Below are 25,611 nucleotides of genomic sequence, written 5' to 3' on the forward strand. Positions count from 1 at the left end.
CGCCGCCCCCCCTCTCTCCCTCCCCTACCCCTTATTCAGTCTCCCTTTTTTATCGGGGGGGAGTACCATTATTTGATTTGCCTCGACTCCAAGACTGGATTAAGTGCGCATAATACTGCGTCTGGCACTGAAAGACCCCAAACTGGCCAGTGACGCTTGTCCTACTTGCATCGCGACTGGCTAGCCCTTAACGTAAATAGTTATGATGTAACAAGTTAACGGAATGTCCTGACCGTTGTACCTAAAAGATAACTACCGCTTCGTAGAAGTGTAATTGAGGCCCGGGGATCTACACAAGGCAATCAGAAGCGTGACAAATGCCTTTTAACTAGAATTCCAATGCTAGTCTCCGGACACTTCACCACAGTGGATTGCTCTAGGGGCTCTTAAGTTGAAGTTTGGAAATGTACAGTATGGCCACGCACGTTGACTGTTTAAAGTTACTTGGGAGGACAATGTTAACAATCTGTTAAATGTACATGGTTAAGCTTTTACTTTAGTGCAAAAAATACAGTTCTTGGCAGTCACTCTTATTACAAAGGTGTATCATTAATGCTCGTGAGCGTGCAAAACTGTTAGTTTCGGCTTCTGTTTTTGAGTGTTCTACAGGTTATCTAAAACAATAGCTTGGAGCCCTTTACTTCATAAAGAGCGTTATTGCCAAGAGTGTAAGTATTAGTGTTTAATACTTAAATTATTTAAATCCATGACTAAAGGTTGTCATAATGCTAGACTAAATTTTACTAAAGGGCCAAGATTTTTTTTATAAAATCATTAATTTTTGTCAGGTGGGATCCAGTTCATGTGGACAAGCGGCAAAGAGAGGTATGACGACCTGACAGTGGTCATCTGGGTACTTATCAAGCAGATCTCTCACTGAAGGGGCTGTAGGGCTTGTTTGACTGTCATAAATTTCAAATTGTAAAGACATGCAGGGTGTTTTGTAGGTTTAAGTGCAGGTTACTCGTAAGGGCTTAAACGGCTGTAAAGGTCTAAAGTCAGTCTTGGCTTAACAAGATTTCTTAAAATTTATTAAGGAATATAATTAACTCTTCCCTCTCATTCCTAGGCTCGGGCGACCACATCCAGGCAACATGGAAGGCAACGAGGACTCTATACTGAAGAAAATCTATATCGACGGCATAGTGACACACTACCTGTCACCACTTCATATACAGTATTGTGATGCCAGCCTTTGATATTTTTTTCCAGAAAATGACTGTTTAATGAATGTTAAAGTTGTAAAATATTAATTGAAACTAACTCGCTCTTCTTGAATACCTTAGCCTGGAGGTCTGTTAATGCTTTGTCTACACAAATTGCCACTAAGGATCTGTTTCTCAAAACTAAACTTCTAGCCTTAAATAGAATATAACTGATCAATGTTAGAATAAGATGTTAAATATTACATAAATTCCCCCTTCAGAAACTTGTAAAGAATCATTCAGAACCTTGTATACCTAATATTGGAGCAATACTGGAATATGCAGCTGCAGTCTAGTGAACATCTAGTCAAACACAAACCGAAGTCAGAAAAGGCTCAGAGGTATGCCACCAGGCTAGTCCATGAGCTGACAGGTATAAGCTATGAGGAAAGATTGATGGAACCAAACCTCCATAATGGAAGACAGTTAGGGGAGACACGATCACTATCTATAAAATTCAGATAAATTGACAGGGTAGATAAAAATAATCCCACCCATACATTTAGCACGGGTGGGGACACAAACAAGGGGACATGGGTGGAAAAACTAGTACCCAAATGAGCCACAGGAATGTTAGAACATTTTTCAGTGACAGAATAGTTAACAGATGGAATGCATTAGGCAGCAATGTGGTGGAGGCAGACTCCATACAGTTTAAAATGTAGATGAAACTCGGGAATCTGTACATTAGTTGGTAGTCCAATTTTGTCCCCATGGTGTAGTGGTAAGATGCTCACCTGGCATTTCTTGAGCACTTTGGCCTGGGTTTGTATTCTGGCCAGGGAGGATTTACTGGGTGCAAATACTTTACTGTAGCCTCTGTTTAACCAGGTACCCCATTTTACTATTGGGTAAGACTTGGTGAGGGTTGTATTCCGGGGAATATCGGGATTAAGGACTTGCCCGTAATGCCATGCATGCTAGTGGCTATACAAGAATGTAAAAATGCTTGTAACTATAAATAATAGTGGGACCAAGAAGTCAAAGCGCAACCCACCATAAACACAACTAGGTGAGTACACTAGATATGGGAATGGAAAATTAAAAGTAAATACCAATAAGGCACCAAACCTGGAAAATTAAAATTGTTCAAATTTGAGCAAAAAGACTTATGTACAAGGCGATGGGACTTTTTTATACACATTGTTGTGGGAGTTCATTCAATGGGTTGAGGCCTTGATCTCTTTAACCAATACAAATCACTGCTGGGTTTAAGTTAGCTTTCTTTGTGCCTTCCCTGGTGAGGTGGAGTGTTGCCTGCTCCCTACATTTCTAATGAGGGAGACCAGGTTCTGTCTGTTGTACCCGGTAAGTTGAACTGACCTCCACAGCTGACGAGATCTAGTAATGGAGCAATCTTGGTGAGATAGCCACAAGGGGCTCCCCCAAGAAAAGTGACGCCATATGTACTTGGGACAGAAATGACTCAAATTATATACAGTACACATTTTAATTTAAAAATTTTCCCAAATTTAAAAGATTACACGAGTTGCAATTCTGCTTTATATTTATAATAAGCTGTATCATACAATAAGCTGAGGTAACACTTCCCCACAGCGAGCATTGACACGGAGTGAGATATGTTTGTCACCACGTGTTGCCCCAATGTTGACTGCACCAATACGAATTCCCGATTCTGCTGCTTGTAGAATAAACCTGTTGGTAATGATACATATATACTAATTATTGAATGAAATGAAATACTAATAACTGGGTGAGCACCAGTGGCTCCCTGAAGCTACTAACTCTGATAGTGTGCCATACTGTTGAATTATACTACTACGTCCCATTGGTCAAAGAATTCAAAGGCCTACTGGAGACCAAAGCCAGAACTGGGCCCTCTCAGAGGCAGATAGAATGGTGGATTGTATGTACAGTGACACCTCGGCTTACTAATGCCCCTCTTTATGAACTTTTCGGGTTACGAGCCCAATTTCTTTGTAAAATCTGAATTGGGTTACAAACTTTGCCTCGGGTATCATTTGTTGATACGTGTATGGCCAACCTGTGGCATGGCGATCGCACCTCAGTTTACCAGTGCCTCTTGCCTAGTGATAATCGCACCTGAATGTTTTGTAAAGAATTCCAGATTTTTGGAAATTTAATTAAAAGTAACTTTTGTAATTATCATGAAGTGTGAAATTGGGGATGTATTTTCTGTAGAGTTTTTTAGCAGTTTTTCAATGTTTTGTAAAATTAGTTTTTGAAAGAAGCGGGGAGAGGAAAGGATAGGGAAGAAGGATAAGAGAAGAGAGGGAAGAGATGTTGTGGAGAGGGGAGGAGAGGGGAAATCTTAGGGGAGAGAAGGAATGTTGGGGGAAGGAAAGTAAAGGGAGAAACCTGAGCACAGCAGGGTACCCCATCTACTGGCTAACATGCAAACTTTACATTAGCACTTAATGTATACAGTGTCGCACTCAAAAATTTACTCTACTACTTTACTCAAAAACAGAAACATACCTGTAACCTGAATAAACAAACAATGATGATCCAAGTACTAACAGACCATCACAGGTGGCCAATTCTTGCTGAATTTCGTTCACACGACTTCTTGGAACATTATCACCAAAGAATACTATATCAGGCTTCATGATTCCTCCACATTGCTCACAAGGAGGTACTTGAAAATTATTTACTTCTTCCTGTAAAATTTCAGAAAACAAATATTTTTCACTACTTCATACATTTAAAATAGACTAATATAAAATTGCCCTCTAAGGAATTAAATTGGATAAAACTCTCATAAGCAGGCATAAAAGAGAATTCTGCAAAACTTAAAATATCTAGTGAAGAATTCATAAAAGTTGAATTGCTCTCACAGAGCTCGTGAAAAGAGTGGGGAATTGCTGTGAAGATTTATAATTAATAAAAATTCATTGTGTTGGGGACATGAAGCCAGAGTGTATTCACACATGTTAGACTTTTATCGAGATTTCCCCCCCCCCCTCCTCCAAGGCCAAATTACTGACCCCGCCCAGGATGCAACCCCACAACAAGCTGACTAACTCCTGGGTACCTACTCACTGCTAGGTGAACAGAGGCATTAGGTGAAAGGAAATGTGCCCAACCATTTCTGTCCCACCAGGGATTTGAACCTGGAATTCTCGATTGTGTGTGTCAAGAACGAACCTGACTGTACTACCAGGACGTGTATCTTTATGACTGATGACGAATATTTAATTTTATTAAGGATGTGATTTGTGATAAGAAAATGCTTAATTTATCTCTTATATACTAAAAAATGTATGTAAAGCGGAATGAAATGCACTTTTCTTTGTGGCCACTGATTGCTATTCAGAGTCATAGTCACAACTGACATTCAGAGCAACAATCGACTTGCTAATGGTCCAGGGACGGACCAAAACATCGTCGTCTCTTCATCTTCTGGTGTGTAGTTTGGTCATCACATCTTCAGCCACGTTAATGTGACTCATCGTCTGCACACACAGCCATAGCCAACTATACATTTACTAATATGCTAGGCTCTTCATGACTTTGTGCCCCACCCAGATAAATAACTTGTCAAATGGTCATGTTACATTGTCCAGGGGTGAGAGGCAGTGGAGAACGTACCTCAGTCCACCACAGTTGAAAAGCGGCTTGCTAACACCAAAAGAACACATCGCACCACTCAAACACGTTTCCAAACAATTTCTTAGGACCTCTAAGAAAGCCAATGATAGTTCTGAAGTACAGTACCTAATTAGAAACTACCTAGCAGGCACCATTGGTTGAAAATAACTAAAGTGACATGCTACCCAGTGTGCAACATCAGTTGTTTTCAACCAATGGTGCACACTGGGTAACGTCTACATTAACAACCAAGTGACAGCACTAGGGGGTGCTGGTGGCTGAGTGGACAGCACACTGGATACTTAGTCCTGTGGTCCCGGGTTCGATTCCCGGTGCTGGCATAAACAGATGGGCAGAGTTTCTTTCACCCTGATGACTCTGTTTCCTAGCAGAAAATAGGTACTGTACATTGGAGTTAGTCAACTGTTACTGGCTGCTTTCTGGGGAAAGTATGTGTGTGTGTGTGTGTGAGGAAAAAAAAAAGGTAGTTAGTAATAGTTGAGAGGTGAGCCGAAAGAGCAGAGCTCAACCCCTGCAAGCACAACTAGGTGAATACTAGCTAGTACAACTGGATCGAGGAAGGTGGCCATCCGCGCTTCAAGGCCCAGCCCCCACAAGCAAACAGGGGAGAAGTACTGCTCAGAAATGGTCATGTCCTTCCACTTAACACCAGCAAAACTACATCACTTCGACAACATGGGAAGTATCATCTGAACAGGGAAAAAATTAGCTGTTGAATGGAATGGATAGTGTCCAAACCTATCATGCACCACCACCAGGCCTTGCCATGTTATTTCAGAGTACCAGAGACAAGAAATAAAATTTGATCCACTCAACACATGTGCAGAGACACTGTAGTAAAAATCAAAGCCAGGATGAAATGTCACCAAAAAGAGGTACAGTACACGGAAAAAGCAAGGAAATGTTCGTAAACTAGCTAGTACCACTAGTTACAACTCCTCACTTCCTGATGGTGCCTAAACTGACAATAACTGAAGCCCCTGTAAAGGAAAGGGCAGGAATAAGGGGAAGCCACCGAGGAGCCACCAGAATGAAGAATTTTCATTACAATCAATGGTCGATTTCTGGCTTGGTTCTATGGTGACTCCCTGTAGCTATCTCTGAATATGTAGCTGAACTGTTTCAACACATATCTTGTGAAATCTGGCAAGAGACCACCAATCCGTACATTCAGTATTGTTCTAGTGTCGCAACTGCTAGTGAAATATGGGGTGGAGGGCAGTGTTGTGCCACATGGGGTGCCTGCAACAATGCCTCACACACTTCCTGACAGACTCAGGTGTAAAGATTACCTTGCTGTACACAAGCCTGGTTATATGCCAAGCAGAGGAAAACATGAAAAGGGTAAACGTTCCTGTGTTGTTTGCAAGAACACGCAACGTAAGGAACAGAAACGAAGATCCATCTGCACTTGGTGCGTTGAGTGCAAAGTTCCACTGTGCCACGTTGACTGCTTAAGTGACTATCACACACTCGCGCAGTTTTAAGTATGTTGATAGGTGATGTATATAGTCTGTGATAGTGTACAGTGTGTAAATAAGTTGTAAATGTAAATAATTGAACATGTAATATAGGAAATATAAACAATGTTTGTGGACACATTTATGATACATGTAACACAGTTTCTTTGAACAGTACGGATGTTCTACTGCCTTACTACTGTAAACCTGTTCAATATACATAGGATTAGCCAGAAAAAAAGAAATGCATTTGTAATTGTGCGGAAAAAATGAACATGAAAATATTTGTAGCAACTCGCACTTGTTGAACCTGGCGCACGACTGCCTCCGGGAATCTACACCATGGACGACCACCGAGCCGTGATGTCATACTCCATTTTTTGGACACTACTGAAGCCAAAGTACGTACATTTGTACTTAAGTACAATGTACAATGACAAGCAAGCCCAAGGATGAAAAAATTCACCCAACAGGCAGTTTGGTAAAGGCAGAAAAAATGGGAATCAGCATCCATCAAAGCTGCACAGGATCCTAAAAAACCCACACACAGAAGATGTAAAGTTCATAGCATAACCACGCTAAGACTGGTCGGGAACTTTATAGCACCAGCAAGGAAAAAGTTAGGGGGGTTGCATTAGTGTAAAGACATTGAGCATTGTTTAAAACATGGTAGAGAAGCAGGGTACAAGCAGTGCATGACTCAAAGCTGCCTCACAAATCTCACTGCACACCCCCAAAACAAAACAATCACACCACCCTGTCCCTACCCCTATCCCTGCAGAGTTGCAAAGCTCATGAACTACTTGAAGGGAGTCTCTCTTGACAGGAGGAAGCTTCAAAAGATCAGGCACCTGAACCTCCCAGGGAAGTAACTCAGACTGTGCAAAGGCAATGCAAATGAACAGCTAGAGAGTGATATCTCTAGCCACATGTAGTCGAAGTGAACAGCTGACTCTGAGTCCACACATTCATGAAGTGATACATGAAATTTGAACAGATAAAATACACACATCCCTGCAGGACAGAGTCCAAAAAAGATAGCCAATACTTATCTGGAAACTAGGACCTGAAGGGTAGTGGTGAACGGAAAAAACATTAATCACACCAGGTGAATGACTGAGGGTTATTGTCGGTTGAACCTCCAGGCTGGTGGTGGCAGGGAAGAATAACTAATGGCAATAGCTAGCAGTGGTGACTAGCGGCAGCAATACCAGCAGTAGCTAGTTTATGATCGTTCTCATATTTTTTCAATTGTGCTTATATTTCTTATGTTTGTTATGTTTATATTATTTGTATAATATTCACCCTTAAAGTTGCTTGTTTTGGAGTGCTCTACCTTTCTTGTGGTTTTTCTCTTGGCTGGAGTTCATCTAGTATCCCCAGACTCTGCATTTCTATTGAGTGATCAGATTCTGTTTCTGGTCTCCAGTAGGCTTTTATGACTTGTGCAAAAACCGGGTGGGGCATGGTATACTGGAAGCTAATTAGGTAGTTATCTTCTGGAAGTCAACAAGTGGCCAACCCAGAAAATATGTATATAAACTGGAAGTAAAGTAGAAATAAGTATTGTAATAAGGAAAAAACCAAAAAGCAAGCAGAGTGATTATACAGTATACCTTGGTGAGTTCAACATCTCCATCAGGTCGTATTTCCAGGGACACCGCAGACATATGTTGGTTAGTTTCTCTCAATTTACTTTGGTAGGTGTGACGAGCGACCATATGGTTGCAGGTCATGCATATCACGTTGAACGCTGTACCTGTTGGCAAAAAAACACCGTTGAATGTAATGACACACCACTTTCTAGGTGAGCCCTGGAGGCTCCCTGTAGCTATTGAACTAATATATGATATATTAGTCTGGGGGCATCAGTCAATTGGAGTTCAACCTACCGGGGACCACGAGTCAGAACCTGGCCCCCTCAGAGAGGCACAGGCAACAATGGCCTATGGAAACCTCCCCATGTGGTTGGGAGCATTCCATGTCTGCCATCAACCGTGGTTAGGCACCCAGACAGGTAGGCTTGCTTTTTTCTTTGAGGGGGAATTCTGCCTCTTTGTTCAGTCTTCAGTTGCAATTTCTTACCAAGTGGGGGTCTATTTTATTATGCCTACCTTTCTGGGTGCCTGATCCCGGTTGATGGCAGACATGGAATGCTCCCAACCACATGGGGGGGGGGGGGGTTCCATAGGCCATTGCTCCCTGTGCCTCTCTGAGGGGGGGCCAGGTTCTGGCTCATCATCTCTGGTAGGCTGAACTCCAATTGACTGATTCTCACGAATAATATTTCGTATATTAGCCCGATAGCTCCAGGGAGCCGAAGGGGCTCCCCACAGAAAATGTCCCTGACTGAGATTTAACGTAAAATAGCATTTTCTGTTAAATCATTAACATTACATTTGTTAATGTAATGCCATACATAATTCCCAACAATTGTCTCTTATTCAATTCCTATATCACACTTTCAGTAACAGGAGTGGTAGCTGAATATAATGAGTCGATGCTACAGCTGGGCGTGGACACATGCTGCAGCTCTTCCATCAATTATATGATCTCTGTCCTACATATATTTAAGTGCTATAAATGAACAACTGTATAATCTGACAAATTTCAAATTGACAAGCTAGAGCCATTTCCTGATGACTCCAAAGCACCAGAGCAAAATACCACAAGGCATACAGGCCACAAGTAGAGAGGTGCAATATTTTGAATATATACTGTACACCCATTCTTCTACAAGTGCCAATATTGAAATCTTCGCTACAGTCAGCTACATCTTATTTAAACACAGGTATCTGAGAGAATACACAAACCAACAGGGAATTTAAACATGCCACATTAAAAAAAAATTTACACCGCAAATTACCATGAAGTTCATGAACCTTGCAACTTCCTGCCTTATGATGTAATCGATCAACATTCTGGGTTACAATACAGTGAATTTTTCCTCTCTTCTCCCACTCAGCTAGAGTTGTGTGTGATATATTTGGTTTAAAAGATGAGAATCGTGGCCATCCCACGTAATTTCTTGCCCAGTAGCTCTGCCGAGCTTTAGATGATTCCATGAAGTGCTGGAAAATTTATAATTTTTAGAGGCGAGGAAATATACTGCACTTTTCTTTCATAAAATAAACAACTGATCTACTAAGAACAGAACCTAGTGAAATGAAATGCCTCGTTGTGAGCATTACTGTGCTAGCCCCCTTAACATTGCCACTGAAACCACAAGGACAATGTTAAGGGGGGGGGCTAGCACAACTAACTAAACTCTTAACGTAAACTTAAACTAACTAAAGAAAGATACTGAAGAAATATAAGAAAATTCACTTTCGCAAACAGAGTGGTAGACGGTTGGAACAAGTGAGAAGGTGGTGGAGGCCAAAACCAACAATAGCTTAAAAGCATTATATGACAAAGAGTGCTGGGTAGATGACGGGACACCACGAGCATAGCTCTCATCCTGTAAATACACTTAGGAAATTACAGTTAGGTAATTAAAAAAAATTAGCCTTAACTTTGAAAAATACATAATATCCAGGGGGGTTTCACAAAAAACCAGCATTGAATGTAATGAAACACCATTTTTTGGGTGAGCTCCATCAGCTCCCAGAAGCTATTGGACTGATATATGCTATATTAGTCTGGGGCTTCAGTCACATGGAGTTCTTACCTACAGGATGAAGACGAGACAGCTGGCCACGACAGGCACCCCAAAGCCACACAGGGTCACTGAGGACCCAGAACATTAACCAAATAATGGGCGGCCAGGATCCTGTTTGAACGCCAAAACCCCCGTGCCTGAATGTCAACCCAAGACATGTTACCAAAGACCACAGCAAGAGCTGCAAACTTCTGAACATCATGGGCACAAGGGTAGACTGCAGGCAGCCTAGACTTAATAACCCTGAGGACAACCTGAGAGACCCGAGCCTTGGAACAGGGAACAAAGGAAACCAGGTCCATCTAAAGTGCATCCACAGACACAGAAGCAGTGGTACGCAGGTAGCGGCAAAAAGTTGCCACCGGACACAAAACATGAAGCACCCCCGGCATGACCAACCAAGCATCAACAACCGACGGACCCCTCTAGAAGCCTGCCATCTCATTCTTCACCAGAAAAGAAGAAGACAGCTGCATGAAGCTCACCAACCCATCCCCCAGAGACCAAAGCCAACAAAAACAAAGCAGGCTGTCCCTTCCTCTCTCACTTCATCAACTTTATATGCAGGCTGTCCCTTACTCTCTCATCTTCATCCACCTTATAGGCAGGCTGTCCCTTCCTCTCTCACTTCATCAACCTTATATGCAGGCTGTCCCTTCCTCTCTCACTTCATTCACCTTATATGCAGGCTGTTCCTTACTCTCTCACTTCATTCACCTTATATGCAGGCTGTCCCTTCCTCTCTCACTTCATTCACCTTATATGCAGGCTGTTCCTTACTCTTTCATCTTCATCCACCTTATATGCTCACTGTCCGCCTCTCACTTTCATACACCTATGTGCAGGCTGTCCTTTCCTCTCTCTCTCCTTCATGTACCTAATGGGATCTTTGGGACTGCAAACTCATAAACAAATGGTAGTTGACTGTCAATGCACATTTTTCACATCTAAAATATTAAAATGGTAAATAAAGTCTGCTGAGACAAGGCTATGTAACCTTATGTCTTTGATGGAATAAGAATGTGCTATGATAAAACTTACCTTAATCTGCACAGGCCTTTTGGTGCTAGTTGCATATAAACCTACTCCTTCTGAGCGGTAGTCTGGAATGCCACTCTCTGTCGAGATGCCTGCTCCAGTCAGCACAAACAACTTCTTAGTACTGTTGATAAACTCTTGCATCTGGGCCAGTGCCCAATCCTGACATGGGCTGTGCTTTGGAACAAAGCCATACTGGGCACACCCCCTCCTGAGGATTCTATATTGTTGAGATCCAACCAAAACGCTGCTTTTCTTGAACATTTTAGTCACTGACTTTAATATGATGTACAGTATTGTCATACAGTACTGGAATTGAAAGTTACAGGCACATATAGCAGCTTGGAATACAGCGAGTTACTTCCATCTTCATCTAGATATCCCAGTTCTTTACCTTTACATCACACCTGGCCTGGAAACAACTAATTTTAGAGCATGATCAGGATACATTAAAATGACAATCTAATACTGTTCAAGCAATATACACTGAGAAGCAATAGCCTGCATATTTTAATACAGTATTTTCATATATGCAATATTTTGTAAGCTGGTTTACAAACTCAATGGCTGTATTATATCCTAGATGCACTGGCATTATTTGTCTAAGGTTCAGAATGTTACGTAGTATACTTATTGCAAGTAGTGCAGCATTTCATGGTCCTGTATTCAACATATCCACAATCCTTAGTTTTGGTACAGGTTGATAATTTAGATATTCTCAAGTAACTTCTCAAAGAGTGCTGCACATTTTTAATATGAACTGCTGTCCAAAACAGCATGAAACAAATCAACAATGTCATTGTTGCCAGCTGATTGGAATGTTGTTTCAGTTTAAAGTATGATACAGTACTGGTGCATGATTGTTGCACACAGCACAAGCACTGCTGTATATACACTGATGCAAAGATTTTAATTTGTCTGCCTGCGGTCTTCCTGGAGCCTACCTGCCTGCCGCCTCCCAGGAGCTTACCTGCCTGCGGTCTTCCTGGAGCCTACCTGCCTGCCGCCTCCCAGGAGCTTACCTACCTGCGGTCTTCCTGGACCCTACTTGCCTGTGGCCTTTCTGACTGCCTTCACTTCTTTCCTCTAATTGGCTAAACAGTTACTGCTGTTCCCTTGTACTGTATTTACCTGAGGGCCACTAACTCTAGTGGCCTAGGGTTAGGACAGTTAGGACAGGAAGCCGGAGGCTTGTCGAAGGTCTCCCTATTTGCCTTGATGATCGTTTCTAAGTATGTTTTAAAGCTCGACACAGTTTTGGCAGATACAGATTCGGCGAGTAGGCGGTTCCATGAGTCAATTAATAACCGGTCCGTCTAATTACCACAAGCTACACAAGCTTCGCAAAGCTTCCTGGTAATATGTTAGTAATAAATAAATATGATATATTTACTCATTATAATGTTGGTGCTGAATGTACAACACGAGAAAACATAATTTTAATCTGAAAAAGTATATTTTTATTAAGAAATTAGACGAAAATAAAGAGCTGGTGACACCAAATAAAGTTGACGATCCAAGCGTCGGTTAGGTTAGGTTAGGTTAGGTTAGGTTAGGTTAGGTTAGGTTAGGTTAGGTTTGGTTAGGTTTGGTTTGGTTAAGTTAGGTTAGATTAGGTTAGGTTTGGTTAAGTTAGGTTAGATTAGGTTAGGTTAGTTTAGGTTAGGTCAGCCTAACCTAACATATCATATTTATTCATTACTAACGTATTGCCAGGAAGCTTTGTGAAGCTTGTGTAGCTTGTGGTAATTAGACGGACCCTTAATAACCGAGTGGGGGGAAAAGGCATCTCCTGTTCTCAGTCCTACATCCTACAATGTATATGAAAACATTACTGTATAATAACCTCTGACATTAAATATCCCTTCTTCTCCTTGTATCATACTCTAAACTGTACATCTTAATAAGCTGCATATGCAGCACATCTTAACAAGAAACTTAATACAACTTGTGATATTTACGTTTGTGAGTTAGAGGCAGCTAGAGCACTTTTACCTTTGTTGTTGTTGTTGTTAGAGGATCAGGGGCAGCTACAGCACAAGGCTGTGTGGGACTCCGACGGCTGGCGCATAAATAATAAATAAATAAATAAATATTTATTCAGGTAAAGTACATACATACAAGAGGTTTTACAAAAAAAAATTAGATTTATAGATAGAGCTAGTACATACAATGCCTAAAGCCACTATTACGCAAAGTGTTTCGGGGCAGAAACACTTTGGGGACTCCTGGTTCAACCTTAAGGCCGAGCGGACGTCTGGACACCTCCTCCTCCTGGGAGCCGCCTGATCACGTCTTATTTTCGCTTTGCTACTGCCATTTGACCTCCCTCTTCAACGGTCTGATTGTACGACGCCTGACGCACATATCGCCTTGGGTCACAGGTTTGTTGATAGATTTAGTATTATGTTTTAGTCTTTAATGTTTTTTTCCTGCCCGAAACGCTTTGCGTAATAGTGGCTTTAGGCATTGGATGTACTAGCTCTATCTATAAATCTATCAATTTTTGTAAAACCTCTTGTATTTATGTACTTTACATGAATAAACATTTATTTATTTATTTATTTATTTATTTTTTTTTTTTTTTTTTACGTGTACTGGTTGGTTCTCCTGGCGGGGTGACGGTGTTCAGGGGCCGGCTTGGCCGAGAGGTGCTGGGGGTTGGTGGGTCTTGGTGGGCTCCTGGTGTGTGCCCTCAGTCGTGGTGGGCTCCTGGTGTGCCCTCAGTCGTGGTGGGCTCCTGGTGTGTCCTCAGTCGTGGTGGGCTCCTGGTGTGCCCTCAGTCGTGGTAGGCTCCTGGTGTGCCCTCAGTCGTGGTGGGCTCCTGGTGTGCCCTCAGTCGTGGTGGGCTCCTGGTGTGCCCTTAGTCGTGGTGGGCTCCTGGTGTGTCCTCAGCCGTGGTGTGCTCCTGGTGTGCCCTCAGTCTTGGTGGGCTCCTGGTGTGTGCCCTCAGTCGTGGTGGGCTCCTGGTGTGCCCTTAGTCGTGGTGGGCTCCTGGTGTGTGCCCTCAGTCGTGGTGGGCTCCTGGTGTGCCCTCAGTCGTGGTGGGCTCCTGGTGTGCCCTCAGTTGTGGTGGGCTCCCGGTGTGCCCTCAGTTGTGGTGGGCTCCTGGTGTGTCCCCAGCCGTGGTGGGCTCCTGGTGTGCCCCCAGTCGTGGTGGGCTCCTGGTGTGCCCTCAGTCGTGGTGGGCTCCTGGTGTGCCCTCAGTCGTGGTGGGCTCCTGGTGTGCCCTCAGTCGTGGTGGGCTCTTGGTGTGCCCTCAGTCGTGGTGGGCTCCTGGTGTGCCCTCAGTCGTGGTGGGCTCTTGGTGGGCCCTCAGTCGTGGTGGGCTCTTGGTGGGCCCTCAGTCGTGGCGGGCGGCCGGCTTCTGCTCTGCCGGGGGACACTGGATGACTTTTTGCGTTTTAGTTGGGGGCCGAGTGTACTGGTTTTGCTACCTGGAGTTCTCTGTGTGGAGCGGGGCCGGTGCTTGTCACCCTGAGGGACTCCCCAATCATCTGCCTGACTGTGCGTTTATTTGCCGTATGGCGTATTAGTTTCTAGTGATTGGCGTCACTCGTTTCGCGTTTTGGCTTGGCGTTTCACCTTTCCAGGCTTCGTGATTCACCCTTAACGGGTACACCGGGGCGCATCAGATCCCTCGATCGTCGTCGCCTATAAATCATCAACAACAACATATATCGCTTTGGGTCGCGGGATTGTTAATAGATTTTTTTTCACGTGTTCAAAATATATAAATATGTAAAAAGCCCCTAAAGATTTCCACGAATCATTTGGACTGTCGGAAGCAGCCAGCGAGCTTCGCATCACACGAAATGATGATCAGATTCCCAAACAGAGCATGAGCCGAAGCGTCTATCTTGAACCAGCCGGAGTAAATACTATTATAGAACCCAAGATTAGTGAAAGGGATGGAACCTAAGAAAACAACCTTCCTGTCCCTATCGATGCATCTAAAGAAGATTACCCTTAAAAATATTTAGTTTTCTTTAATTAAATCCTTGCACACCAAAGAAAACGAGCATTTAATAGTTTAAGAGGGACTGTTTTACTTATGAATGTAATTCATATGTAATTCACCCCATACTCCTCCTGTGAGTGGTAGTTTATTGTGCACCCCATACTCCTCCTGTGATTGGTAGTTTATTGTGCACCCCATACTCCTCCTGTGAGTGGTAGTTTATTGTGCACCCCATACTCCTCCTGTGAGTGGTAGTTTATTGTGCACCCCATACTCATCCTGTGAGTGGTAGTTTATTGTGCACCCCATACTCCTCCTGTGAGTGGTAGTTTATTGTGCACTCCATACTCATCCTGTGAGTGGTAGTTTATTGTGCACCCAATACTCCTCCTGTGAGTGGTAGTTTATTGTGCACCCCATACTCCTCCTGTGAGTGGTAGTTTATTGTGCACCCCATACTCCTCCTGTGAGTGGTAGTTTATTGTGCACCCCATACTCCTCTTGTGAGTGGTAGTTTATTGTGCACCCCATACTCATCCTGTGAGTGGTAGTTTATTGTGTTTGAATGGGTTATTGTGTTTGGTTCAAACCTTCCCAACCATGTTAAAGACTGTACCTCTCTCAACCAGTTTAAGTTAAAAACGAAGCTATACCTAATAAATTCCCTGTAACCTACCTTACCCCTCTGTTGTCAACCCATGTATTTTTTTTTCAATTCAACGCTGTTGGAATGTAATTTTCTGTAATAATTTGTAATTGTATTTGTGCTGCTTTTTCAACAATGTTCCCCCCTCTTTTACCTCTATTTTTATTTGTTCTCAACACATTTTATTCTTTTTACCCATTAGTTTTAAGCTTTAGTCATTAATGTTTTTCCTGCCCGAAACGCTTTGCGTAATAGTGGCTTTAGGCATTGTATGTACTAGCTCTATCTATAAAGCCAACAAACTTTGTAAAATCTCTTTATGTATGTACCTTACCTAAATAAAAATTATTAAAAATTATTATTATTATTATTGTGCACCCTATACTCTTCCTGTGAGTGGTAGTTTATTGTGCACCCCATACTCCTCCTGTGAGTGATAGTTTATTGTGCACCCCATACTCCTCCTGTGAGTGGTAGTTTATTGTGCACCCCATACTCCTCCTGTGAGCGGTAGTTGAGGAACATAAACCAGACATGACAGGGCGGATCTCATCAACACTTTCAAAATACTGAACAATTTGGTGGATGTTGATCCGGACAATGTCTTCAGAAGGTGTCAGATGTGACACAAACAAGGAGCAACAGTCGCCAGCTCAACAAGCCACAATGTTGGGCTGAGAACACCAGATGTTTCTTCACCCACAGGATTATTAACCCCTGGAACCGCCTACCCGCCCAAGCCGTCAATACCAAAACTCTGTTGAAGTTTAAAACCCAGATTGAAAAAAATCATCAGAACAAATGATTCCTATCCTCATCGAGGCCACTAGAGTGTTAGTGGCCCTGAGGTAAACTCAGGTAGATACCACTGGCAACACCCTCCTACCACTGGCAACACCCTCCCACCACTAACAACAACCTCCCACCACTAACAACACCCTTCCACCACTAACAACACCCTCCCACTACTAACAATACCCTCCCACCACAAACAACACCCTCCCACCACTAACAACACCCTCCCACCACTAACAACAACCTCCCACCACTAACAACACCCTTCCACCACTAACAACACCCTCCCACCACTAACAACACCCTCCCACCACAAACAACACCCTCCCACCACTAACAACACCCCTCCCACCACTAACAACACCCACCACTAACAACACCCTACCACCACTAACAACACCCTCCCACCACTAACAACACCTTCCCACCACTAACAACGCCCACCACAAACAACACCCTCCCACCACTAACAACACCCTCCCACCACTAACAACACCCTCCCACTACTAACAACACCCTCCCACCACTAACAACACCCTCCCACCACTAACAACACCCTCCCACCACTAACAACACCCTCCCACCACTAACAACGCCCACCACAAACAACACCCTCTCACCACTAACAACACCCTCCCACCACTAACAACACCCACTACTAACAACACCCTCCCACCACTAACAACACCCTCCCACTACTAACAACACCCTCCCACCACTAACAACAACCTCCCACCACTAACAACACCCTCCCACCACTAACGACACCCTCCCACTACTAACAACACCCTCCCACCACTAACAACACCCTCCCACCACTAACAACACCCCTCCCACCACTAACAACACCCTACCACCACTAACAACACCCCTCCCACTACTAACAACACCCTCCCACCACTAACAACACCCTCCCACCACAAACAACACCCTCCCACCACTAACAACACCCTCCCACCACTAACAAAACCCCTCCCACCACTAACAACACCCTCCCACCACTAACAACACCCTCCCACCACTAACAACACCCTCCCACCACTAACAACACCCCTCCCACTACTAACAGCACCCTCCCACTACTAACTACACCCCTCCCACCACTAACAACACCCCTCCCACCACTAACAACACCCACCACTAACAACACCCTCCCACCACTAACAACACCCTCCCACTACTAACAACACCCTCCCACTACTAACAACACCCCTCCCACCACTAACAACACCCTCCCACTACTAACAACACCCCTCCCGCCACTAACAACACCCTCCCACCACTAACAACACCCTCCCACCACTAACAACACCCTCCCACCACTAACAACACCCTCCCACCACTAACAACACCCTCCCACGTCTAACAACACCCCTCCCACCACTAACTACACCCTCCCACCACTAACAACACCCTCCCACCACTAACAACACCCTCCCACTACTAACAACACCCTCCCACCACTAACAACACCCTCCCACCACTAACAACACCCTCCCACCACTAACAACACCCTCCCACCACTAACAACACCCTCCCACCACTAACAACACCCTCCCACCACTAACAACACCCTCCCACCACTAACAACACCCTCCCACTGCTAACAACACCCTCCCACCACTAACAACACCCTCCCACCACTAACAACACCCTCCCACCACTAACAACACCCTCCCACCACTAACAACACCCTCCCACCACTAACAACGCCCTCCCACCACTAACAACACCCTCCCACTACTAACAACACCCTCCCACCACTAACAACACCCTCCCACCACTAACGACACCCTCCCACCACTAACAACACCCTCCCACTACTAACAACACCCTACCACCACTAACAACACCCTACCACCACTAACAACACCCTACCACCACTAACAACACCCTACCACCACTAACAACACCCTACCACCACTAACAACACCCTACCACCACTAACAACACCCTACCACCACTAGCAACACCCCTCCCACCACTAACAACACCCTCCCACCACTAACAACACCCTCCCACCACTAACAACACCCCTCCCACCACTAACAACACCCTACCACCACTAACAACACCCTCCCACCACTAACAACACCCTACCACCACTAACAACACCCTACCACCACTAACAACACCCTCCCACCACTAACAACACCCTACCACCACTAACAACAACCTCCCACCACTAACAACACCCTCCCACCACTAACAACACCCTCCCACCACTAACAACACCCTCCCACCACTAACAACACCCTCCCACCACTAACAACGCCCTCCCACCACTAACAACACCCTCCCACTACTAACAACACCCTCCCACCACTAACAACACCCTACCTACCTTGAGGCTACCTTGAGGTGCTTCCGGGGCTTAGTGTCCCCGCGGCCCGGTCGTCGACCAGGCCTCCTGGTTGCTGGACTGATCAACCAGGCTGTTAGACGCGGCTGCTCGCAGCCTGACGTATGAGTCACAGCCTGGTTGATCAGGTATCCTTTGGAGGTGCTTATCCAGTTCTCTCTTGAACACTGTGAGGGGTTTGCCAGTTATGCCCCTTATGTGTAGTGGAAGCGTGTTGAACAGTCTCGGGCCTCTGATGTTGATAGAGTTCTCTCTCAGAGTACCTGTTGCACCTCTGCTTTTCAACGGGGGTATTCTGCACATCCTGCCATGTCTTCTGGTCTCATGTGGTGTTATTTCTGTGTGCAGGTTTGGGACCAGCCCCTCAATTATTTTCCACGTGTAAATTATTATGTATCTCTCCCGCCTGCGCTCAAGGGAGTACAGATTTAGGCTCTTTAGTCGGTCCCAGTAATTTAGATGTTTTACTGAGTGGATTCTAGCAGTAAAGGATCTCTCCACGCTCTCTAGGTCAGCAATTTCTCCAGCTTTGAAAGGGGCTGTCATTGTGCAGCAGTACTCCACTCTAGATAGCACAAGCGTTTTGAAAATTATCATCATCGGTATAGCATCTCCCACCACTAACAACACCCTACCACCACTAACGACACCCTCCCACCACTAACAACACCCTCCCACTACTAACAACACCCTACCACCACTAACAACACCCTACCACCACTAACAACACCCTCCCACTACTAACAACACCCTACCACCACTAACGACACCCTACCACCACTAACAACACCCTACCACCACTAACAACACCCTCCCACCACTAACAACACCCTCCCACCACTAACAACACCCTCCCACTACTAACAACACCCTACCACCACTAACAACACCCTACCACCACTAACAACACCCTCCCACTACTAACAACACCCTACCACCACTAACAACACCCTACCACCACTAACAACACCCTACCACCACTAACAACACCCTACCACCACTAACAACACCCTACCACCACTAACAACACCCTACCACCACTAACAACACCCTACCACCACTAACAACACCCTACCACCACTAACAACACCCTCCCACCACTAACAACACCCCTCCCACCACTAACAACACCCTACCACCACTAACAACACCCTCCCACCACTAACAACACCCATCCCACCACTAACAACACCCTACCACCACTAACAACACCCTCCCACCACTAACAACACCCTACCACCACTAACAACACCCTCCCACCACTAACAACACCCTCCCACCACTAACAACACCCTACCACCACTAACAACAACCTCCCACCACTAACAACACCCTACCACCACTAACAACACCCTCCCACCACTAACAACACCCTCCCACCACTAACAACTCCCTCCCACAAGTCCCAGGGGTGGGGACACAGGATAGCGACATCTGGCAACCCCTCCTGTCAAAATGCCTGTCCGCGGGGCTAAAACTTCTCCTCCTCGCTAATTAAGGCCCCGGATCAAACACCATCACCTCTAGTTGGAATAGTTTCCACACCAGGGCAAGATGGAGTTCGAACCCTGGTATTCAGTTATTAAAAGCAATTTCTTTTTCCCTCCTCTTTGATATATTGGAGGAAGAAGCTGTCAAATATTACCTTTTTTATGGGTTGCCATTAAATGCCATTTAATGGCAAGCCATTAAATTTGGCATTTGCCATTTTTATTCTAGTTTTATTTTTTTATTTCAATTGTTCTACTTGGGAGGGGGGATTGTTACAATACATATATATATATATATATATATAAATATATATATATATATATATATATATATATATATATATATATATATATATATATATATATATATATATATATATATATATATATATATATGTCGTACCTAGTAGCCAGAACGCACTTCTCAGCCTACTATGCAAGGCCCGATTTGCCTATTAAGCCAAGTTTTCAAGAATTAATTGTTTTTCGACTACCTAACCTAACTTTTTCGGCTACCTAACCTAACCTAACCTATAAAGATAGGTTAGGTTAGGTTAGGTAGGGTTGGTTAGGTTCGGTCATATATCTACGTTAATTTTAACTCCAATAAAAAAAATTGACCTCATACATAGTGAAATGGGTATCTTTATCATTTCATAAGAAAAAAATTAGAGAAAATATATTAATTCACGAAAACTTGGCTTATTAGGCAAATCGGGCCTTGCATAGTAGGCTGAGAAGTGCGTTCTGGCTACTAGGTACAACATATATATATATATATATATATATATATATATATATATATATGTCGTACCTAGTAGCCAGAACGCACTTCTCAGCCTACTATTCAAGGCCCGATTTGCCTAATAAGCCAAGTTTTCATGAATTAATTGTTTTTCGAGTACCTAACCTACCTAACCTAACCTAACCTAACTTTTTCGGCTACCTAACCTAACCTAACCTATAAAGATAGGTTAGGTTAGGTTAGGTAGGGTTGGTTAGGTTCGGTCATATATCTACGTTAATTTTAACTCCAATAAAAAAAATTGACCTCATACATAATGAAATGGGTAGCTTTATCATTTCATAAGAAAAAAATTAGAGAAAATATATTAATTCAGGAAAACTTGGCTTATTAGGCAAATTTGGCCTTGCATAGTAGGCCGAGAAGTGCGTTCTGGCTACTAGGTACGACATATATATATATATATATATATATATATATATATATATATATGTCGTACCTAGTAGCCAGAACTCACTTCTCAGCCTACTATTCAAGGCCCGATTTGCCTAATAAGCCAAGTTTTCCTGAATTATTATATTTACTATAATTTTTTTCTTATGAAATGATAAAGCTACCCTTTTCACTATGTATGAGGTCAATTTTTTTTATTGGAGTTAAAATTAACGTAGATATATGACCGAACCTAACCAACCCTACCTAACCTAACCTAACCTATATATATAGGTAAGGTTAGGTTAGGTAGCCAAAAAAAGCTAGGTTAGGTTAGGTTAGGTAGGTTAGGCTGACGAAAAAACATTAATTCATGAAAACTTGGCTTATTAGGCAAATCGGGCCTTGCATAGTAGGCTGAGAAGTGAGTTCTGGCTACTAGGTACGACATATATATATATATATTGTAACTAACTCCCGGGTACCTATTTACTGCTAGGTGAACAGAAGCATTAGGTGACATGCAACGCGCCGAAACCATTTCTCTCTGGTCCGGGATTCGAAACCCGGGAACCTCGATTGTGAGTCGAGAACCAACCCAACTGCACTACGGGGGATGCTTATATACATACACATATACTGTCCCAAGATATACATGCCCGTCCCACTCTGCACAAACTGGCCTGAAAAAAAGAAGAAATTGGAACATTTGAAGTTGACACACTTTCAGGTCACTGGTTCGAAGTGGTAGCCTCGTAGGGCCGTCAACGTCCCTACTCACCTAATTTCTGACCCTCCCGCCCCCTCCCTCCCATGGGATGCAAGCCCCACCCACAACAGATTGCTAACTCCCAGGCCTCTATTTACTTCTAGGTGAACAGAGGCATCAAGTGAAAGGAGATGTGCCTAAACCTCTCTCTCTCTCTCTCTCTCTCTCTCTCTCTCTCTCTCTCTCTCTCTCTCTCTCTCTCTCTCTCTCTCTCTCTCTCTCTCTCTCTCTCTCTCTCTCTCTCTTTCTCTGTCTCCTGCCTCGGGAATCAAACCTGGAACATTTCGGGTGTGTTCTGACCACGCCGACCATTGCGCCACGGAACCCAATAATGCCAGACTAACCAGGAAGATAAGAATGAGTCCGTCAGGTGAACCCACCAGGTGAACCCGCCAGGTGAACCCGCCAGGTGAACCCACCAGGTGAACCCACCAGGTAAACCCTCCAGGTGAACCCACCAGGTGAACCCACCAGGTGAACCCACCAGGTGAACCCTCCAGGTGAACCCGCCAGGTGAACCCTCCAGGTGAACCCACCAGGTAAACCCTCCAGGTGAACCCTCCAGGTGAACCCACCAGGTGAACCCGCCAGGTGAACCCACCAGGTGAACCCGCCAGGTAAACCCTCCAGGTGAACCCACCAGGTGAACCCTCCAGGTGAACCCACCAGGTGAACCCTCCAGGTGAACCCTCCAGGTGAACCCACCAGGTGAACCCTCCAGGTGAACCCACCAGGTGAACCCACCAGGTGAACCCTCCAGGTGAACCCGCCAGGTAAACCCTCCAGGTGAACCCACCAGGTGAACCCACCAGGTGAACCCACCAGGTGAACCCGCCAGGTAAACCCTCCAGGTGAACCCACCAGGTGAACCCACCAGGTGAACCCACCAGGTGAACCCGCCAGGTAAACCCTCCAGGTGAACCCACCAGGTGAACCCTCCAGGTGAACCCACCAGGTGAACCCTCCAGGTGAACCCACCAGGTGAACCCTCCAGGTGAACCCACCAGGTGAACCCTCCAGGTGAACCCACCAGGTGAACCCGCCAGGTGAACCCACCAGGTGAACCCTCCAGGTGAACCCACCAAGTGAACCCTCCAGGTGAACCCACCAGGTGAACCCTCCAGGTGAACCCACCAGGTGAACCCGCCAGGTGAACCCTCCAGGTGAACCCACCAGGTGAACCCACCAGGTGAACCCCTCCAGGTAAACCCACCAGGTGAACCCGCCAGGTGAACCCTCCAGGTGAACCCGCCAGGTGAACCCACCAGGTGAACCCTCCAGGTGAACCCGCCAGGTAAACCCTCCAGGTGAACCCACCAGGTGAACCCGCCAGGTAAACCCTCCAGGTGAACCCACCAGGTGAACCCACCAGGTAAACCCTCCAGGTGAACCCACCAGGTAAACCCTCCAGGTGAACCCACCAGGTGAACCCACCAGGTGAACCCGCCAGGTAAACCCTCCAGGTGAACCCGCCAGGTAAACCCACCAGGTGAACCCACCAGGTGAACCCGCCAGGTAAACCCACCAGGTGAACCCACCAGGTGAACCCGCCAGGTAAACCCTCCAGGTGAACCCGCCAGGTAAACCCACCAGGTAAACCCACCAGGTGAACCCACCAGGTAAACCCTCCAGGTGAACCCGCCAGGTAAACCCTCCAGGTGAACCCGCCAGGTAAACCCACCAGGTGAACCCTCCAGGTGAACCCACCAGGTAAACCCACCAGGTAAACCCTCCAGGTGAACCCACCTTTCCCGCCAAAATAACCAAACACCACAAATCGGGCGATGCTTCAGGTTCCTGGAGGAAGGGGGAGAGAGAGGGGGGGGGTGAGGGAGGGATTTAGGGAGAGAGAGAGAGAGGAGATGCTTAATCCCAAGGGGGAAGAGCAGGGTTAGGATTACACTCCGGGTCTCGACAGATCCCCTGGTAATCCCCTGGAAACCCCCCAGTAAGACAGGATTCCCGAATTCCTGCCTTCGACAGATCTCAGGATAGTGGGTGTTTCTGCTCACACTAAAACGCTGCGTGGAACTAGCAGCTAATGGGCAAGGAGGGTGGGGGGGGGGGCGTTAATTAATGGGAGAGGGTAAATGAGGGGGTGGTGGTGGTGGCACCCCCCTGATACGGTGGGATGGGAAGGGGGTGGTGGGAAAGATGAGAGAATCCGAAGGTAATCTCTGAGGCGCTCATCCTCCTACTGTTGATATCTCTCGCTTTCTCTTGTCTTCTGCCTCGTCTACTCCTTATACGTGATGGCTGCTCCCCTGGCGGATGTACACACACACACACACACGCACACACACACACACACACACACACACACACACACACACACACACACACACACACACACACACACACACACACACACACACACACACACACACACATGTGTATTCACCTAGTTGGGCTGGCGGGGGTTGAGCTCTGCTCTTTCGGCCCGCCTCTCAACTATCAATCAACTGTTACTACTACTATTTTTTCCCCCCACATCACTCAAACACACATAAACACCAGGAAGCAGCCCGTGACAGCTGACTAACTCCCAGGTACCTATTTTACTGCTAGGTAACAGGGGTATCAGGGTGAAAGAAGCTCTGCCCATCGTTTCTCGCCGGTGCCGTGTGTGTGTGTGTGTGTGTGTGTGTGTGTGTGTGTGTGTGTGTGTTATGTATCTCTCCCGCCTGTGCTCTCTCGAGCACAGGCGGGAGAGATACATAATAATTTACACGTGGAAAATATTAGAGGGGCTGGTCCCAAACCTGCACACAGAAATAACATCACATGAGACCAGGAGGCATGGCAGGATGTGCAGAATACCCCCGTTGAAGAGCAGAGATGCAACAGGTACTCTGAGAGAGAACTCTATCAACATCAGAGGCCCGAGACTGTTCAATACGCTTCCACTACACATAAGGGGCATAACTGGCCGACCCCTCACAGTGTTCAAGAGAGAACTATCAACATCAGAGGCCCGAGACTGTTAAACACGCTTCCACTACACATAAGGGACATAACTGGCCGACCCCTCACAGTGTTCAAGAGAAAACTATCAACATCAGAGGCCCGAGACTGTTAAACACGCTTCCACTACACATAAGGGACATAACTGGCCGACCCCCTCACTGTGTTCAAGAGAGAACTGGATAAGCACCTCCAAGGATACCTGATCAATCAGGCTGTGACTCATACGTCAGGCTGCGAGCAGCCGCGTCCAACAGCCTGGTTGACCAGTCCAGCAACGAGGAGGCCTGGTCGAGGACCGGGCCTCGGGGACGCTAAGCCCCAAAACTATCTCAAGGTAAGGTAACCCTGTCAATTCCCCTGAGAATTTTGTATGTGGTGATCATGTTGTTTGTTGTTATAGATTCAGCAACTCGGAACAAGTTCCAAGTAGCACGGGCTATGGTGAGCCCGTAGTGGTCTTACCTGGCACAGGAGCGGTACTGTGTG

At 45.4% G+C, this 25,611-nt stretch overlaps 1 protein-coding gene and 1 long non-coding RNA gene across 5 annotated transcripts; one reads left to right on the plus strand and one right to left on the minus strand.

Annotated features, from left to right (window-relative positions):
• Window positions 1–1,268, plus strand: LOC123746937 (uncharacterized). Its single transcript, XR_011225613.1, has 2 exons — window positions 1–668; window positions 1,070–1,268. It is a non-coding gene; the product is annotated as an uncharacterized lncRNA (long non-coding RNA).
• A 1,368-nt stretch (window positions 1,269–2,636) lies between these two features.
• Window positions 2,637–12,972, minus strand: LOC123747106 (NAD-dependent protein deacylase Sirt4). Of its 4 annotated transcripts, none has more exons than XM_069317320.1 (6): window positions 12,954–12,972; window positions 10,962–11,370; window positions 9,126–9,330; window positions 7,876–8,018; window positions 3,666–3,847; window positions 2,637–2,861 (listed from the first exon to the last, which is right to left on the minus strand). In XM_069317320.1, exons 2-6 carry the CDS (start codon window positions 11,259–11,261, stop codon window positions 2,729–2,731), a joined length of 963 nt encoding a protein of 320 aa, XP_069173421.1. In that variant the 5' UTR covers window positions 11,262–11,370; window positions 12,954–12,972; the 3' UTR covers window positions 2,637–2,728. The 4 variants fall into 4 exon arrangements, with proteins under 4 accessions (XP_069173421.1, XP_069173418.1, XP_069173419.1 ...); XM_069317317.1 differs by having other exon boundaries at window positions 12,920–12,970; XM_069317318.1 differs by lacking the exon at window positions 12,954–12,972 and adding an exon at window positions 12,920–12,951 and having other exon boundaries at window positions 10,962–11,380.
• Window positions 12,973–25,611: the final 12,639 nt, after the last annotated feature.

The sequence above is a fragment of the Procambarus clarkii genome, chromosome 87 (assembly GCF_040958095.1).
Source record: "Procambarus clarkii isolate CNS0578487 chromosome 87, FALCON_Pclarkii_2.0, whole genome shotgun sequence".
In the NCBI taxonomy this organism is placed as follows: Eukaryota; Metazoa; Arthropoda; class Malacostraca; order Decapoda; family Cambaridae; genus Procambarus; species Procambarus clarkii.